Raw genomic sequence first — 18,265 nt, 5'->3', positions numbered from 1 at the left:
GAATTAAATTCCACCCTAATCCACACCAACACACATGGATTGAAGTGAATCCGACATCTAAACAAGGTCTTATTGCTCACAATCAAGTAAAAGGAAGACTGTCTGGTGTCCACGAAAAAAATGCACGACGTTGTTAAGCAACATATCCAACAATGCCCCTCTTTCTGGTAAATGCACCACATATTTTCAGTTGAAACGTATGAGTGAGTTTCAAGTAGGGAGTTCTGCATGTTGAGGTCTCATTTTGAAACAAATGAACAATAGAGGTATTTCATAGGATTTATATTTCCTACATAATAAGAAAAAAAATCCACGAGAAAAGCCTTTTAAAACAAGGGATTGGCCCACTACAATTCATATGAAGTTCCTAAAAGATAAGTTGTTTTATAGGAATTTTAGAGGAATTATAACATGGGCCCAACCTCTTAGCAAAAAAAAAATATTTTCTGCTTATCTCTCTTCTTCAAGTTGCCACAACATTCAACACAGCTGTAGTTCATTGCTTAATATGAGTACTTCCTGAAAATTTGGTTCCTTGTTTCCCCCAACTCATAGTTCTTAATAATCCAACTATAACTTTCAGATGTGTTGATGGGAGCACTGCTGATTCGGGAGCACACAACGATGATTGATCTATTTAGTTGCCTCTGGCTCATTGAGGTCAATGTTTACACACCATGTGGTGCATGAGTGCTTGCTTGGCCTGCTAGACTAGGCACAACTAGTTGTTATTAGAGCTCACCTTTGTTACTAATGCTTGTGCCTAGTTATGTTGTGCCTTGTAAGATCTTCAATTGGCTATTCACCCCCCGAACATCAATCAGTCCTGACAATGTCTCTTAGGGAGTTTGGAGACTTGGCATGGATTTGGATGCACATGGGGTTGAATCACATTGATTTAAGAAAATGCCAAGTGAGTGTAATTCTTATGCACAAACTCTAATTCTTGTTGATTTTAAGCTCATTTTTGTGTATTCTAATGATCTAATCGAGAAATGAACAAAGCGGAGGAGCTCAAGCTTACTTCATGCTTCATGGCAAACCTTTGGCAATATGTCAAACTTGGTTTCTTGTTGAGTAAGCTTGTTAGCCCTCTTTTTGTGTGAACCACTAGCATAGGTGTACTTCTTTGTGATACAACAAAGTGGTGTAAAATCAACCTCAACCTGGTTCCTCTTTATTCTAACGTGCTTGACCGAGTGATCTTTTCTTGGCGCGTGGTAATAAGGTTGATGTCATCTAAGTTGACTTGCCATATTATAGAGTTGTATTCATAGAGGGGCTTCGCTAAGAATGTCTCCAACAAAGCTATCCAAACCCAAAATACATCATTCGCAGTGTTTTTGGTACAAAAAACCACTCCAACGGAAGACCCAAAGAGAGGATGCACTTTGGGTACCATCTAAATCGGAACGCAAAAATACGCGCGCCCATAATGGTGGGCCCGTGGTGAGGCAAGCCGCAGCGTGGAGCGGTCGGCGTCGAGGCGAGCTCGGGGCATCGAGCGGCCCGCGGTGAGGCGAGCTTCGGCGTGGAGCAGCCCCGCGCTCGCGGCATCGAGCGGCCCGCGGTGAGGCGAGGTGCAGCGTGGATCGGCCCGTGGCATGGAGTAGTTGACCGTGGCATCGGACATGGCGCTGCCGCACCTCGCGACGTTCCCGTCCTGCTTGTCCCTCCTAGCGGTCGCCACGGCTCCTTGCACCGCCTTGTGGTTGCTGTCGCGTCGTACCGGCTTTTGCTGCTAGAGCTGCCGCGCTAGCCGCGGGTCCTCGCCGGTGGCGGCCACCGCCTGCAACGTCCCCTGCAGCGCCGACGCCAGCTCGCCGAACCACGCACCAACCAGGTTAGATGTTGTTGTCGAAGCCATGGAGACGCTTTGCTTGCTTGTATTCGACGCAGAGAGCTAAGCTTACCTCAGTTTGGTGTCGTGTGCTTGAGAAACAAGGCTGGATGCGGATGAGTTGTTGGTTGCTGCCGTGTCTGTCAGGGGCCAACGTCAGCGGGGGTGGCTATGCGTGCCTACGCGACCTCGACCTTGACGACGCACTGTGGGGGCGCTGGGCAACCGTCCGGTGGCGCAGGTCGGGGCCAACGGCGGCGGGTCGTCATCGTCCACTTTTCCATAGGCTGTTGGAGAAGATATGTTTTGGGTGTCTAGCTTTTTTATTGTGTACGACCTAAATCATGGAATGAGTGTCTGATTTGGGTCTGTGCTGTTAGAGATAGCTTAACTTGATTAAGATGATTATGTTTGCCATTGTGAATAAGCTCAACTAAGGTAACATGACAAGCATAGTTTTAATTCTTGTATTGCATGTGCCTTTCATATAACCGTGCCCTCATTTGTTTAAAATGTATTTGACCGAAAACCTCTCTCTCTTTCAAATAACCAAAAAATCATCATATTCTAATGTATGCTGTGTTCAAGAGCAAAATAACCGGTTATTGTAATGGTACTCGGCAAACACACAAAATAGCGGTGCTGAACAGTCAATTTTCATCAAAAAAATGGTGTCCACTAATAAAAATTGCCTCTACTCTAATATATCTTTCTAGTTTTGTTATGAAACTTATGTGGAACTACTCCTACCTTTTTAATGTTTTCTTCTGCTAGAAAATACCCACTAGTATCTCTCAATATGAAAATGATACCAAAACGAAGATGAAGTGTTATATCTGTTTTGGAACCGAGTCGTTCTACTCAACCGTAAAAGACTTTGACCATTCTCGTAGGAAAAAAAATTCTATCATTCAATTTGATTTCTAAAGATAGACAAATTCGTTTTACCAAAGAAGCTTATTCTACATCAATGTCTCGTCAAACATACCCACACGTTCAATAGTACTCCATATATTTCAATAGCGTATATGCGAGAATCCTATACAAAATAATAATCAGAAATTCAGAATCCATCTCCAGGTGGAGTTGATATTAACTCCGTTTGCTTGTCTTGTAATTTTATTATTCAGGGGGTGTTTAGTTCCCTATAAAATTCAAAATACAAAATGCCAACTATTTTGGAGTGATAAAATGCAAGATGCTAAAATTTTCAGAGTCATGTTTAGTTCCATCTAAAATGCAGAATTTATTGTCCTCATGAAGCCTTGAGGCTTATTTTAGAGGTTTTTTTAGCATCTTGAGGCCAAAATCCAAAATAGAGAATAACTATTTTTTGTCAAAAATTTTGCATGGCGTTTAGTTCCATTTTGTAAAATGATGGACCAAAATCTAAATTTTTTTTGAAAACAAATAGGAACAGAGCAACTCCAACCCACCTCCTAAACAAGTCCCTATTCTAAATCTAGAGACTTGATTAAAAAAAATCAACTCTAACTCATCTCCTATTTAGGCTCCCATTTTCCATACCCTCCTAAATTATAGTTTTCAACTCCTCACATCTAGAACTCCTATCTTACTTGTTTAGGAAGTGAGTTGGAGTTGGGTCTTAATTTGAGCTCCTACTTTTTTTTTTATCATAGCATGTAAATAAAAATTTAAGAGCTTAATGTAGGGACTTGGGTTGGAGTTGCTCTAAACACCCTGAATAGTGTTTTTTTTTCTAATCAGCGAACGGTAAGCAGCGAAATCGTTAATTCGTTTCTGTTGTTTTCGCTCACAGTCACAGACTGTCAGTGGCGTCCCCAACCATCCCCTCAGGCGTAGGCGTGACGTCACCCAAGCCCTCGCCTCGCTCGGGAGCAGCGGCTGCGGCGGCGGCGGCGGCGGAGGAATGGCGAGGCGAAGCAGAGGTAGGCACTGAACGGAACCGACACGACCCGATCCAACCAATTGGCGTTGCGCTCGCTCTCCCTGTTCGGATCTGACGGTTCGGTTCGGTTCCGTCACAGGCGGCGGCACCGTCACGGAGGCGGCGTCGAAGGCGGACGCGGCGGCGATGCGGGTGGTGTCCCGCAGGGGCGCCGTGCGGCTGGTGCTCGTGTCGGCCATCGCCTGGGCCATGCTCGGCCTCGTCGCACTCGCCTTCCACCTCCGGCCCTGCAGCTCCCCCGTCGCGTTCCTCTCAGGTCAGCCAGCTAGCTAGGTTCCCTGCGGCTTCCCTCGCTGCTGTCCATTGACCCACTGCAATTTCCTTGCCTGTTCTGCTAGCAGTGTACTCTACCACTATGGCTGCCCAGCTTCGTCTTTGCAATGCACACATGCCTTGAGCTTGATGATGCATCGGTACAGCAGTAGCAGGCTTGTCTGCTAATTACATTGCTTTGGAAGTTAGTAACTCAAGTAGTAACAGGACGGGCCGGTTATCCTATCCACATTCTTCACCAATAAGGAATGGAAACAATATCTGATAACTACTAATTCTGTTGGTTATCTCACGTCTCCTTTCACATTCAGTGTGCAATCATGCATTAAGATATAGCTAATGTTCATCACTTCATACTTGCTCATGGACGTGGTAACTATCGGCTGTTCGTTTGAGATGGATTTAAGCTGCTACCGCTGTTAGCACAATGCATCACTGAGAAGGGGAACAGTAAAAAAAATTGGAGTCAGCCAATGGCTTAAATCAGAAGCGAATGGATATGTTATTCTAATACTTTATTTAATCTCTATTATGAATTTATGACACTGTTTCAGTGATACATCTTCTCAATATACATATTTTCTTCAGTCTGAAGTTAAATACCATCTGGTCTTCCATAGGCTGCTTATCATAACATTACTACTTTGTCTTATCAATTATCATTACATGCTTTGGTATGCCTTGTTTCTCTGCAGCCCTTTGCAAAAAAGACAGTAAAGTTGTCTCTGTGTTGGACTCAATGGGGCTCCAATCGAAACCACTCCACCGTAAGACTTGTGCCTTAAAAAATTCTATTGGTGGCTAAATTGTGACTGCTTTGTAGCCTCACATTTGTTACTTCAATCTACAGGCTGTCCAATACCTGTTGTGGATGATCCAGATGCTGTTGTCATCCCAAAGAGGACTCCCAACACAATTGTAAAGAAGCTATCGTATATAACTGTTGACAAACAGGACAAAGATCCTTCACCGCTGTTTGGAGGACGTCAAAACTGGAAACAAAGGGAGCAAAGCTTTAAACTGAATTCTACCATGAAGGTAACTACTTGCCTTTAATGTGTGCATGTACTGTTTAAACTCGCTTGCACACTTGGTTCTTAACTTCTGTGCTATAGCTCTTCATTTAAGTGGCAGTTGGTTGAAAGATCAGTTAGACTCTCCTTTTGTAGATTATTAGGGCATTTGGCACTGAAGCTTTTCCAGATTTTGTTGAATGCTAAATGAATGGGTCTGGTATCAAACTGCACATAAGGCAAATGGAGGAGTCACCCTTTTACTATACCTTCACTAGGAGTTTCTTTTTTGTACAATGGGGATTGGGGGAAACTACATTCTGCATCCATGTGTTTTGATGTTTTCACCTTGCATTTGTTTTCCATTAGTGGTGTCTTGCAAACTGCATCAGTGAGGTGCACACAATGTGTGATTGTGTGAACTGTCTCGGAACCATCCTTGAGATCAAAATTACCTGAAACTTACCCTACTTGACAGAAATTGCTTGTTACAGCATAGAACTTATTATGGACAATCTATGCATTGGACCAATCATCAGCTTAATATTTTTCAAGGTCCATAAATAGATGATAAAGATCAGTCACTAGAATCTACACTGGAGTTGTAATGTCGGTGACCAGTTAGTGTAATTTTCTAGTGCTTGTCTGTTTTGCGCCTACAATAAAAAAATATAGCCTGCATTTTCATCATTGTTTGAAAAGAGCAGTGCACATTTTCCCTCTAAACGATACCTTGTTGCCGTATTTTCATTTTCATCATTTTCTGAATCTTAAGTTATGAAGCTTTATAGTTAAGTCTCTGAATTCTGTTAAAAGTGTTTGGCCTGTGATATATGCCCAGGTGCACTGTGGATTTATGAAAAGTAGCGGTGCGGATATGGATATCATCGATGTCAAGTACATACAGAAATGCAAATTTGTTGTTGCCTCTGGTATTTTTGATGGTTATGACATTCCCCATCAGCCATCAAATATTAGTCGTCGGTCTCAGAAGCTGTTCTGCTTCCTAATGGTGGTAGATGAAGTATCTCTTGATTTTATTGAAAAGAACACCACCGTCAAGATTGACAATGCTGGAGGAAAATGGGTTGGTCTATGGCGACTTATAACGGTACATCGCCTCCCATTTGACGAACCCAGAAGGAATGGAAAAATACCAAAGATTTTAACGCACAGGCTATTTCCTCAAGCTTGGTATAGCATTTGGATTGATGGGAAAATGGAGCTCATAGTTGATCCACTGCTTATTCTTGAGCGGTTGGCTTTCTATCTGGAACCTCGGACAAATCATATTGCTTTATCGATGATCTAAAATGGAAATTCTTTGCAGATATCTCTGGCGTGGAAAATACACATTTGCAGTAGCTGCCCATAAGCATCATAGGAGCATCTATGAAGAGGGTGATGCAATCAAACGTCGGAAGCGATATGCTCGTCCTTTGGTTGATCTTCAGATGAAGATGTACTATTATGAGGGGATGGAGCCCTGGAGCCCAAAGAAAAAGATGCCTAGTGGTGAGTGCAATCACATATGCCCACAACATTCTGCACAACTGCTGTTTGTTGCTTAACATTAGTACTTCTGAAAAACTGGTTCATTGTTCCACCAATCCACATTGCTTATAAGACCTATTATAACTTGCAGATGTGCCGGAGGGAGCAGTGCTGATCCGGGAACACACAACAATGACCGATCTATTCAGCTGCCTCTGGTTCAACGAGGTCAATCTTTTCACGCCCCGTGATCAGATCAGCTTTGGTTATGTTGTGCATAGGCTCGGAGACGCTCTTAAGTTCTTCATGTTCCCCAACTGTGAGTACAATTCACTGTTCATCTTGCATAGACACACAAGAGAACACTCATCTAAAGTTGAATGGGCCAAAACAATCGATGAGATTGTGAAGAAGGGACTGAAGGAGAGTAGAGGAGGATTAGGGCTATGGACTCCGTATCCCGCAGATCTCAGCTCTGTGGAACTCCCTGCTGTAAAAAGAACTTCACCGGCAGGCTAGGATGTAAATTTTGTGGTCTTTGATTCTTTCATGGTTGTACAAAGTAGAATGCTGATTTTTCTTTTTTTCTTTTCTTCGCTTAATTGGACAAGATCATGTAATTCCTGTAGATTCTGTTGCAACTAAACACCGGGGGTACTGTAGGCTAATGCTTGGAGTTTGTAGCTTCCAGTTTTGTGCAAAAGAACAGAGGATTCATGTTTGTAGTGATAAAACCATGTGACTAGTCATTACCATTTCACATTGCAATTCAACATAAGTATAAGAGAACAGAAGTAGCAGAGTACATAATTTTTCATCAAGCGGAAGTAGGTTAGTGCATAGGCAGAGAAAGACATGCCCATCCTAGAAACAAACTAACAAAAGAATGCACCACATAATCAAGTACAGAAAAATACTCAGCGATATTTCCCTTTCATTTGGACCTCTTTGGTTTGGGGGCGAGGAGCTTGTTCGCTAAGCAGAGGCTTGCAGCAACTCGGGCACATCTCCCATGGATACAGCAGGCAGTCCTTAGTGGCGGCCAGCGTAGAGTTGTGTGAGCATTTCAGCATTACCATACCTGTTCCACCTGTACCATTCTTCCTCTGGCCATATGTGACCCCAAGCCTTGTTGCTTCCAGTTTTTATATTTACTTAATATGGAGTATATGTGCAAAATTGTAGATTTGTACTGTGCACATGTAAAAGAACCGTGGAATGTAAAGGATCGTATTTCTTATTTGTGATGATGAAATCATACATCTAGTCACCATCATTTCATATTTCAATTTAACACTCATTTATGTGGGTGCTATGAAAATATTTTCCGCGATAGAAGAATCATGGTTCATCAGATCTGGTATAGGGATATCAAAACAACAATTAGAAGTTATAGCCCTGAAATTAATCAGTGCCAACGCATCATGCACTTCTAGATGAATCACTTTCCTTCCACCTGATACAATTCCATCAGCATTCTCTGATCTACCAAAAGTTCCTACACCAGAATCACAAGGGCCAACTCGAGTGGAATACAGGACCAGGTCTGCACCTCCTCACAAGTCACATCCACGTTGAGCTGAAACAGTTGCTGTTTGGCCTCGGTGCCTCTTCACAAGCTCTGTCCCAACATGGTTCATCATATCTAGAAAACTCTACGTGAAGGTAAAGGGATATCAAAACTAAAATTACAAGTTATAACACGTCAAAATAATCGGTGCAATGCACCGTGCGCTTGTCAATGAATCGTTTTCTTTCCACCTGACAATTCCAGCAGCATTATCTGTTCAACCAAAAGTTCCTGCACTAGACTCACAACGACCAACTCGAGTGGAATACAAGACCAGGTCTGCACCTCCTCCCATCAACGTTGAACACAATGCCAGGCTGCACGGCAGCAGTCTTCCCCAGATGCAGGTTCAGAAATCCCTCCACCTGAAACAGTTGTGGTTTGGCCTCAGTGCCTCTACGCAAGCTTACGCCCCATCCAAGGTCACCCTGGGGTGTATCTGATAGTGTGACGGCCCATCTCAGTAAACGTGAGTTTGGCTTCTTGTCAAGCTCAATCCAGGCCCCGAATCTGGTGTCCTCATCAATTTCCAGTTCAAGATCAACACAGCCTCCAGCAGTTGGTTTCCTCTTCCGAGGAATTACACTGGGTCCATGCAAAGCAGCAGACAGGGTCAACTTTATGTCATCAGGGAACTGGTACGAGATTTGCCCAAACTCTGTATAAACTCTGCTGGCTCCACCATCATTTACTGGCCTCCCAGCAATTGAAATCAGCTCCGCAAGAGAAACAGCAAAGTTCTTCGATCTCAGTATTAGGCCACCACCGTATCTGTGAATTTTACTCAGCAAAGGTGGCCTCAACGAAGAACGCAAACTGGCCAGCCAGTGTTCCTGTCAAGCAAACTGTTACCTTACACATTAGAAGGCAAAATGGTAGTATCGAAGGCATCACTGCTTGTCTAAAGAAATTACCTCTCGGATATTTTGGTCTGTTGAAAAATCTTTACACCTTGCTCCTTTCGGTACAGCAGCAACAGAAAACGAGTCACTGATATTCGACAGGTACATCAACTTTGACAGCGCAAAAGGGGTCTCAATTTGATCATTTTCTTGAGCCATGCATCTATTATCAGTGCTGAGCTCAACAAAGAGGGAGTCCTTCTTCCTGACGGGAGCCTCAAACACAAACCGTGAACTGATACCAGATTCTGCTTCTGAGATATCTCTTGGGAGCGAGCCAGCAACATTGATAACGCCCTTGACCCGAGTGCTTTCTTCTGCGAATGGACCAACTTTGGTAGCTTTGAACAACGAGATCACTCTTTCAACTTTCTCTTGTCTCTCCCTCAGCTGCATAATGTCATAAAATGCTTGTTGCTGCAAACGCTTCAAGATCTGTACCTGAAGTAAACAAAAGAATGGAAGGTACATGAAGCAGAGGCTCCCAAGGAAACGCAAAACAAAATCAAAAGCAGAAACCCATAATTGAACATCAAGTTTACCCGTCCCTTGACCCAAAAGCATGTCAGGAATAGAAAAGGCGTTAAGGGCACATGAGAAGAAAAGCACTAATTGTTGCCTTCTTGCTGATGCAACACTAGACATTCCATTTTCCATGTGTATTTAAGGAACTAGAACACCACATACTTGTCTATCCCATCTTATGGAAGAAACAAAAAATAATCCTATCACACATCATTCTAGGGGCATGTTTGGGGCCGCTTAAAATCGGATCTGCGGTCGTCCCACCACGGGAATCAAGAAAATCACGCCAAACAACCCACCATAAATGATGATTCTTTCCATCACCATAGACACAAAGACCAGTAGACCACAAGCGCTCGCATTTTCTCTAGCCGCGGTACAGATACTGCACCGCGGTGGCTGGGACGTGGTCCCAAACACACTCTAGAACTACCAGCACGAATTAATTGACCATGATGCAATTCTGATTGAATAAAACATGAATTACAAACAAAAGTCATCTGTATCACAGGTCACCTAGCGCAGCCGTGCAGCCACATTGCTCAGGGAAGAAACTTTGTCTATGCTGTTTGCTGTGTAACACTCAGGGCAGCATTTCCAAACACAACATACCAGCCTTTCAATGCAAGCAAACTCACTAGGATGACAGGACACAACAGTCAGAAAATGGCGCTAATTTTCCCTCCCAATGTGCCTGCCAAAAAGAAAAAGAAATCCAAAACCTTGACGATGGGGCTCATACGATGCACAATTGCACATAAATAAATAAAACAGATAGAGCTGAGCCTCCACAAAACCCTACGTTAATTGACGTTTAAATGCAACTGATGACATAGCAAACTACTGTAACTCGCTAGGAGCCTAGTAGCACACAACAGTGTCTGAAAATGGTGCAGTTCATTGTCCTCCTGTTCCTAATGTGGCTGCAAAAAAAAAAAAATCCAAAAACTTGGTACATAAACGCAACAAATAAGCCACAGCTTCCGCAAAACCCTACATCGATCGAAAAAAAAAGGAAAGCTTTAGGTTTTTGGCATTACAGGCACGCTCTAACTAAACCCGCCGGCATCCTCATCCCCCGGCAACGCGAACGGGACGGAGTCCTACCTCTACGGCGTGGGCTTTGAACTGCGAGAAGACAAGAGAAGGGTGTGGGTTCGCTTACGGGGTTGGGGTCGGGGACCGGACACGACGGCGGCGGCGGGCGGCGGAAGGAGAGGAGGAAGCGCTTGGCGGAGTCAGCCATGTCGGTGGCTCGATTCACCGCGCCGGTCCACGCCGCCTCCATCCTCTTCTTCCCCCTCGGCCACGCTTCGCTCCGCAACACTGGAGAGAGAGCGTGCGTCAGGAGGCTGGCTGGCTCGCTGGCGGATGGATGGATGATTCGAGTCGAGGTCGAGGCGGGGGAAAGGCAGCGCAGCACCCCCAACAGCGGGGAAGAGAATGGAAAGTTCTCGTGGAATCCTCGGACCTCGGTGGAGCTCGAAATCGCCTCCCAGATGCCAGAGGACGACTCTAGGCCGTTGGATTTGCCTCAAGATGCGTGTTTTCCTATGGTAAGGCATATTCAATTCAAATCACAGTAATTGGGGCTTGTTAAAACTTGGAAGATAAGAAGATTCGACTGTTCGTCACAAATTATCGAAAATAAATTCTTATGTGACACTTGGATAACTTGTATTGTTGACCCTATATGCTATCAGGGCTTTGTTTAGTTCACCCAAAAACTAAAAAGTTTTCAAAATTTTCCGTCACATTGAATCTTGTGGCACATGCATGAAGCATTAAATATAGACAAAAACAAAAACTAATTGCACAGTTTACCTGTAAATCGCGAGATGAATCTTTTGATCCTAGTTATTCCATGATTGGATAATATTTACCACAAACAAACGAAAGTGCTACAGTAGCAAAATCTAAAATGTTTTCGCATCTAAACAAGACCCAGATTGATAAGGCTTGTACAGTTGTACTATCCATATTTCAATTACAAGCTAATGCTCCCTTTCTATAATTTATAGGTCGTTTTGGCTTCTCTAGATACCCATGTTTTAAATAGCGAGCATAATTGTTTTCAAGCTATTTCGTGCTATAGCGGCTAAAATAGCGGGCTATTTTTTTCTATGCTAGATATATAGTAACTTTTATTATTATATATCTACTAGGTGCATAAGAAAATCTAGAAAAAACAAAACAACCTACTCCCTCCGTCTAAAAAAACGCAATTCTAGCAATGAACCTAGACACTATGTATGTTCAAGTTTATTGTTAGAATTGTATTTTTTTTGGGACAGATGGAGTATAATTTAGGATAGAGGGTGGTACATCATAAATTCAAATAGACATATGTGCAACAAGCAAAATCCTACAATATTGACACGTAACAAGAAAATCCTATGTATCCCGTTCTTGCTGAGTGCTCAAGCTAGTGAACCTGGCATTAAGGCAAAATTGTATTTTTTTTTCACTTGCTACTGTTAGGCTGTTAACTACAAAAACTAGCCCCAGTACCGTACCAGGGCAAGGAAAAAGGTTTTAATGGCTACATAAGGAACAAAGTCATTTTTAGTGTCAAATAACGAATTTGTTTGACATTTGGGAATGAGAAACACAAAAAAAAAATCTTATTTAATTGAGTCAGCAGATAGATGTGGCAGTTTGTTATCAAGTTTGTACTTGACTAACGATGACTTCTTGGTTATAAACATAGGGACTATTTTGCATTTCCAACAATTTCTTGTGCCTTAATATCGCTATAGCGTTAGCACGGACACTCTACTAGCGAAACTAAAAATAACAATTTCATCAGCTCCTAGTTAATTTTGTGAAAAGAGATATGCTCTTTGGCTCTTTGCTAAGATAGATTCTACTAGGAATCAATCGAAGCAAACACTCCACGCATGAAGCAAACACTCCACCCAAGCAAACACATTCTCCCTGGTCAGTGAGCTCAATTCCCTCTTATTCACGTGGAAGCCGGCTCAGAAAGTTGTTCCAATTCGGCCCAATTCCGAGGACCAAAAAAGGCTCATGCGCCATATGGTTGGCACGTGATGACCGACGCTACGAGTTAACGCTACACATTTCCTTTAAAAAAAAGGGGGCTACACAACTTTTTCTCATGTAACAGTAGCAAAGTTGATGGTGGCAGTAGTACATGTGATGACCCCTGCTTGCTTCTCAAAACAACTTACAACTGAAATAAAAAAAAAACAACTTACAACTGTACTAATAATTCGCAAACGACTCAAACTCAACCATATACAGAGTGCAGCGACAGACTCCGTGCAGAGTTAGGGTACAGACAGGGATAGCCGGATTCAGCATCAAGCTCCATTGAACAGGACTGACTTCTCGCTTGTCAGTCTGAGAAGACTCCACCATTGCATGGCGGCTGAAGCTGAACTCAATTCAACGGGCGCTGACAAGGAAAGGGTGCTGACATACGCCGCACTCTATTGTCTCCGAACCAGAAGTTGGAACTTCAACCTGGATCAAAGCAAATTTGTTGACTTGTTGTGCAATTGAGATGTCGATTGTCAATCAGGCACTAGGCATCGGAATTCAAAAGTATATTGTTGCGAAAATAGACCTGAAGATGGACTGTGCAGATTGGGCACGCGACCTCCCGCATTCGCTTGCCAGAAGCATCCGAAGACCTCGTCCCTGTCAAGGGATAAAACAACACATTTGTATTGTTAAATAGCACAACGGAGAGCATCTTTGGTATGGATTGCAGAGATGAATCCACTCACCTGAAGATGACCTTTTATTTATATCCATGGCTTCCTGTTCAAAACAACATAATATCGTCAGTCAGCATGTATTCAAATTTGAAAGTTCGATACTCCCTTCATTTTGACGTTTAGGACAATGTAAAGTTCAAAAATGATGGAGGGACTATGTATTAAGACAAATAACTACACACTATACAGGACTGAAGGAGACTGTATGCAATAAAAACTAAAAAGAACAGTGAAAGTGAAACAAAATTAACTGTACCCATGGGTGATGTCTCCTCCATTTGTCACTTACTAAGTTCCTATGGCAATAGGCCAAAACAAATCAGTAAAGTTGGTGTCAAGCGTTTTTAATACATTAGCGCCTCAGGATAATCTGGTCTCACGCTTAATAAAATAAATCTGTGCAGCTGTCATAACCAAGTATTATCCCTTGAAAGTGAACTAGAAAGCTCTATCGGTTCAATGCAAGACAACAATGCTCAAAAGAATCGGAGGAGCTAACAAACCTGAAGCTTTTTGGCAAGATCCTCATGGCTCTGAACAATAGGTCGATTTGTCACTTCCCTTGCATTGTTAAGTCTTTGCGTTACTTCAGCCTTAGAAAACAGGAAGGCATGATATGAAAATTAGTATAACTCATTGGGAATTGTATGTTCAGGTTGTCCACGTAGACCACTCCGAACAGACCAGGGCATTAAAGACTTGACAAAACAACAGGGTTTTATTGGATGAAAAGAAACCCACCAATCAGTGCAAATCTTTAGTTTTTTTACAAGAAAATGCACTAACAGCGTAAACTAACTCCCTCGTTTATTTCCCAACAGTGCAATACAAAGAAACCAGTAGCTCCTTGTTGAGAAAAGAAATGAATGAACAATAAAGTTTCAGTGCCTCAAAGAAGCAATAAAATGTCAAACTCAACATATAGTGCTCATTCAAATATAAATATCTTGGGGCCAACTTATAAATTAACAGTATATGCTGTACTATCGAAGTGGCACGTTTGTTTTTTCAATGTTTATGCCTTGAGCCCTCTAATCTCAAGAAAAAATATATCAAAGCACTAAATAATAACTAACGTAACATAAGTAAGAGCATTGGTACTGCAATGGAAAAGGATTGAAAAAGAAAGTATTACCATGCATCTGTCACAAACTCGAACTGGTTGAGCATCAGCATCCGTATTCAGAGGAGTTCTTCCCTGGGTGCACTTATCGCAGAAAATATCGCCACAGTTTCGACAGTGATGCTGAAAATATAATAGGTTTGCCAAATTAAAAAAATATATATGCCAAGGTGATATCATCAGCAGAACAGATCAATATATAACTGTTCTTACCCTGCGGTTGAAAGCACTGAAATCTGCTGCGCATGCTGTGCATTTGCTGACAGCTTCATCTGGGACCTGAAAGAAAGGAAGAAAGGAGAAAACATGTGTCTGATTAGAAAAAAAGTGAGTCCATGAACAAATCAAGAATCAGGAAATGCGCAAACACATATTGCATGTGACATGATAAGTATGAAATCAAAAGCAGAATGCAGACAACAGTATTCAAGGCAGGCTCCACTATGATGCTATCGAACAAACACAAAACTAACAAAGTAATCAAACCAATAGCAATTAGCAACAGAGGCAAACAAGCATTGAGCTCAATTTGAATATAGTTTTGCAAATTATGCAGAAATTACAGGTTTGAAATGATAGCAACAAACAAATAGAGAGACTAATTACCCAGTGATCTTTCTCCTCATTCATAGGCTTCATTAAATTCCTCCAATCAAGGAAATTTTTCTTCCTCTCATTTTGCTGCTCAGCAGGCTTGGCTGCATCAGCAATGGCTCTACTTCTTGAAATGCTGCTTCCACCCATCTCCTTGAACTGCAGTCCAAAGAAACTAACAGACATCAATCATTTCCGGCAAGCCACATATAGTGCGACAATACAAAGTAAAAACTATTGGATGATTTAAATTATGTTGATAACACAGATGCCAAACCTGCACAGTCGCAGCTGTGACTGTGTCAAGAATGGTGTTGGATGTATAGCTGTTTGATTTCAGCCTTATTCTTTTTGCTTCAACATCCACTGAACTCTTGGACCAAAAGGCAAAGATAGAGGAATCTAATACCTGATACATAGACCATAAGATCAACAAAGGAAATACTAGAATTTCGACAAGTTACAGAGTCGCCATAAGGACAATTTACTTACATCCCATCTAGTTACAGTTTCAAGGGGATATATTCTTAGTGTCCTACCAGTGTTGGGATCAAGCATCCGAATTCCATCCAAACCAACCTGCATAAGGCACAAGCAGAAAAGTATTGATCAATGACTGCTGGACCATACCAAGTTATGACATGCCAAGTATAACAACATAACATTATTAACACCCCTTAAACAGGAGTTCAAAAGCATTTACAGGTATTGGAAACCATTATTTAGTAATTTTAAACGTGAACATTTTGGCAACAACAGTCCTGTCCCAGCCTGTCCATTTTCAGTTCGGTGCGAATTCACAACCATCTTTTAATAAGGTAAAAAATACTTTCAGTTTAATGATTTCATTTCAACTATTGAACACTCTAACAGCACAGTTAATAAATGTTGCAATGCTAACTACACTACAACTCCATTCAGAAACCAATTGATTTAACTACCATTTCATTCACAACATATACTACATATTTTAAACACCAACATTAGTATCCTTGCACAAGGTTCTTGCTGTTGAACTTCTGTAAAAAGAAATGTCCGCTACCTTTTATACTGCGTTAGTTATACAAACATAACAAAGAAGACAATGTGGGGAACTTTTCCAGCATATCATTTAGTTGACTATCAGTAAACAGAACAGTTTGACTTGGCCTTTGCTCTGACCAATAGGCCAAAATTCCACAACAGACCATTTATTTCACATTTAGCCTCTACAAATGTCGTGACATCAGTTCCAGAAACACGTCCTAATGGCTATTTGGTGAATATCTGATCCCCCCCCCCCCTCCCCCTCCTTCGAAAGGCCCAGTACTGGCTACTGGTTTGACCAAGTTAATTTACTGGTCATGGTCGCCTCCTCCGTTGTAAAACAGCAAATGAAACCAAAGCCAGCTCTGAAAAACCGATGCTAAGCCAGTAAGCAATGCACTACTACAAAATGCAATCTGTTTGCACACTGAATGGATCAATTGTATTAGTACACTGAATGGACTAGGAAGCTCGTCCATGACAATGTTCACAAAATTCATCTGGTTCCACAGCTTCAGAGCAAGCAGAGTACCTGGCAGAGCACATCCATGGGGCTCCCAGCCCCCTCCGGCAGCAGCTTGACCCTGAACTTCTGCACCCCACCCCTGACGTCCTCTGACGTCTCTGCCTTGGGCACGGCCCTCACTACCTTGGGGCTGGCCGCACTACCCCCGCGGCCACCACCCCTATCGGCAGCTGAGCCAATGGACCTCCCGTAGTCATCAAACAGCGCGGATCCCGAGCCCAACCTCGGTGCTGTGCCTCTGGCCCCGTAGGGCTCGGGCGCGTCGCCGCCGTCGTACGCGTACGCACCGTCGTCGGACCACCCGCCCCCGCCCCCGCCCGCCGGCTTGGGCGGGTACAGCTCCTGGCCGTACCCGGAGCCAGGGCCGGATCCGTAGCCGTAGGTCCCCGCCCGATCCAGCGACGGGTACGGGGGCACCGGGTTGTGCGGGAGCGGCGGCGCCGGCTCGTAGGGGTAGTACGGCTGCGGCGGCGCGGGCGCGGGCGCGGTGGCCGGCGGCGCGTAGTGGGAGAGGTCGGCGGGCGGGTACGCGGGGTACGACGGCACGGGGGCGAAGTCCGCGGGGTACGACGAGTACGGGGGCGCGGAAGCCGGGGCGGACACCGACGGGTAGGCGGCGGCGGGAGGCGGCGCGGAAGCCGGGGAGGGGTAAGGAGGGTAGTAGGGGGCGTAGTCCCCCGCGCCGGAGGAGGGATGCATCGCCGGCGAAGGGAAGGGAGGGATTGGATCGGAGAGTGCGCGAGGCGAGGCGAGGGCGGAGGCGATGGGGTCGTCGGAGACGAGGCGGGAGGAGGAAGGGGACGAGACGACCGGCGGTTGGTGCTGGCGCGGTTTTGCGAAATGGACCTCCAGAGATGGAGTATCCGCGGGTAAGGACCTTTCCTGTGTGAGAGAAATTTGATCAGCCTGTGTGTTCATGTGGCTGAGAATGATGTGCTGGGACTAGAATGAATTATTATTTGGATCAGGGATCTGTTGCCTCTGATTAGCATGACAGTGTTCAGCAAACTGATGCTAATTACACTTTCAGGCTTTGATTTGAAGTAATCTGGTGAAAAATGTTGCTCTGGTTGGTTTTGGTTGTATTATTTTAATTTAATACAGTACTTGTTTTAGACACAGAAGATAGACTGCTGAAATAGGCATTTGGAATGCTGGAAAATTTCCTATATCCTACATTTTCCCTGTGAAAGTTTCACAGGATTTCTATAGAAATTTTACAGGAATCAATTCAATTTCACGGAAAAATGCAGGATTCAAGAAAATTTCCCGCATTCTAAACGGGCTGAAAATGCACTGTTCTGTTTCCCTCAACAAACACACGAGCTGTAGCTTCCATTTGCTCACCAAACACACAAATTACAACCAAAACGCATTGCCACACCCATGCTTGTTTTCTACCTGTCAACTGCTCTCCTTTGCTGCACAGTTCCACAGGGCTAAATACAATCTGCAACTGGCTGCCTGCCAGGCTTACATTACATATGCAGCTATGTCAGATTCAGTAACCTAACCAAGAAATCAGACCGTTGGTCTAGGTAAGAGAGGCCATTCGTTCATTCACATTTGGATTTGACTTGCACCAGCATTATTAGTTTCCATGCATGTCGATCTGCTCTGAACACAAGCTATTCAAATAACAGACAGTGAAGGCAACACGAACTTTACTGGAAATTTCTATGCAAATGCAAGTCAAAGCAAAC

The 18,265-nt window shown here is 43.5% G+C and overlaps 2 protein-coding genes across 3 annotated transcripts; one reads left to right on the top strand and one right to left on the bottom strand.

Annotated features, from left to right (window-relative positions):
• LOC8065007 lies at positions 3,603 to 7,305 on the top strand. Its single transcript, XM_002438995.2, has 7 exons — positions 3,603 to 3,750; positions 3,850 to 4,026; positions 4,739 to 4,810; positions 4,894 to 5,081; positions 5,898 to 6,313; positions 6,387 to 6,571; positions 6,702 to 7,305. The coding sequence occupies exons 1-7, from the start codon at positions 3,732 to 3,734 to the stop codon at positions 7,067 to 7,069; spliced, it is 1,425 nt and encodes a 474-aa protein (XP_002439040.1). The 5' UTR covers positions 3,603 to 3,731; the 3' UTR covers positions 7,070 to 7,305.
• On the bottom strand, positions 7,932 to 17,495 carry LOC8069206 (protein FREE1). Of its 2 annotated transcripts, XM_021449230.1 has the most exons (11): positions 16,569 to 17,495; positions 15,503 to 15,589; positions 15,288 to 15,419; positions 15,023 to 15,169; positions 14,630 to 14,695; positions 14,429 to 14,539; positions 13,797 to 13,886; positions 13,303 to 13,336; positions 13,140 to 13,213; positions 9,035 to 9,463; positions 7,932 to 8,953 (listed from the first exon to the last, which is right to left on the bottom strand). In XM_021449230.1, the coding sequence occupies exons 1-11, from the start codon at positions 17,478 to 17,480 to the stop codon at positions 8,363 to 8,365; spliced, it is 2,673 nt and encodes an 890-aa protein (XP_021304905.1). In that variant the 5' UTR covers positions 17,481 to 17,495; the 3' UTR covers positions 7,932 to 8,362. The 2 variants fall into 2 exon arrangements, with proteins under 2 accessions (XP_021304905.1, XP_002437607.2); XM_002437562.2 differs by lacking the exons at positions 7,932 to 8,953; positions 9,035 to 9,463 and adding an exon at positions 12,618 to 13,036.

Source organism: Sorghum bicolor, chromosome 10 (genome assembly GCF_000003195.3).
Source record: "Sorghum bicolor cultivar BTx623 chromosome 10, Sorghum_bicolor_NCBIv3, whole genome shotgun sequence".
Taxonomy (NCBI): domain Eukaryota; kingdom Viridiplantae; phylum Streptophyta; class Magnoliopsida; order Poales; family Poaceae; genus Sorghum; species Sorghum bicolor.
Note: the sequence above shows the minus strand (reverse complement) of the source record. Positions and strands in the feature narration are given on the sequence as shown.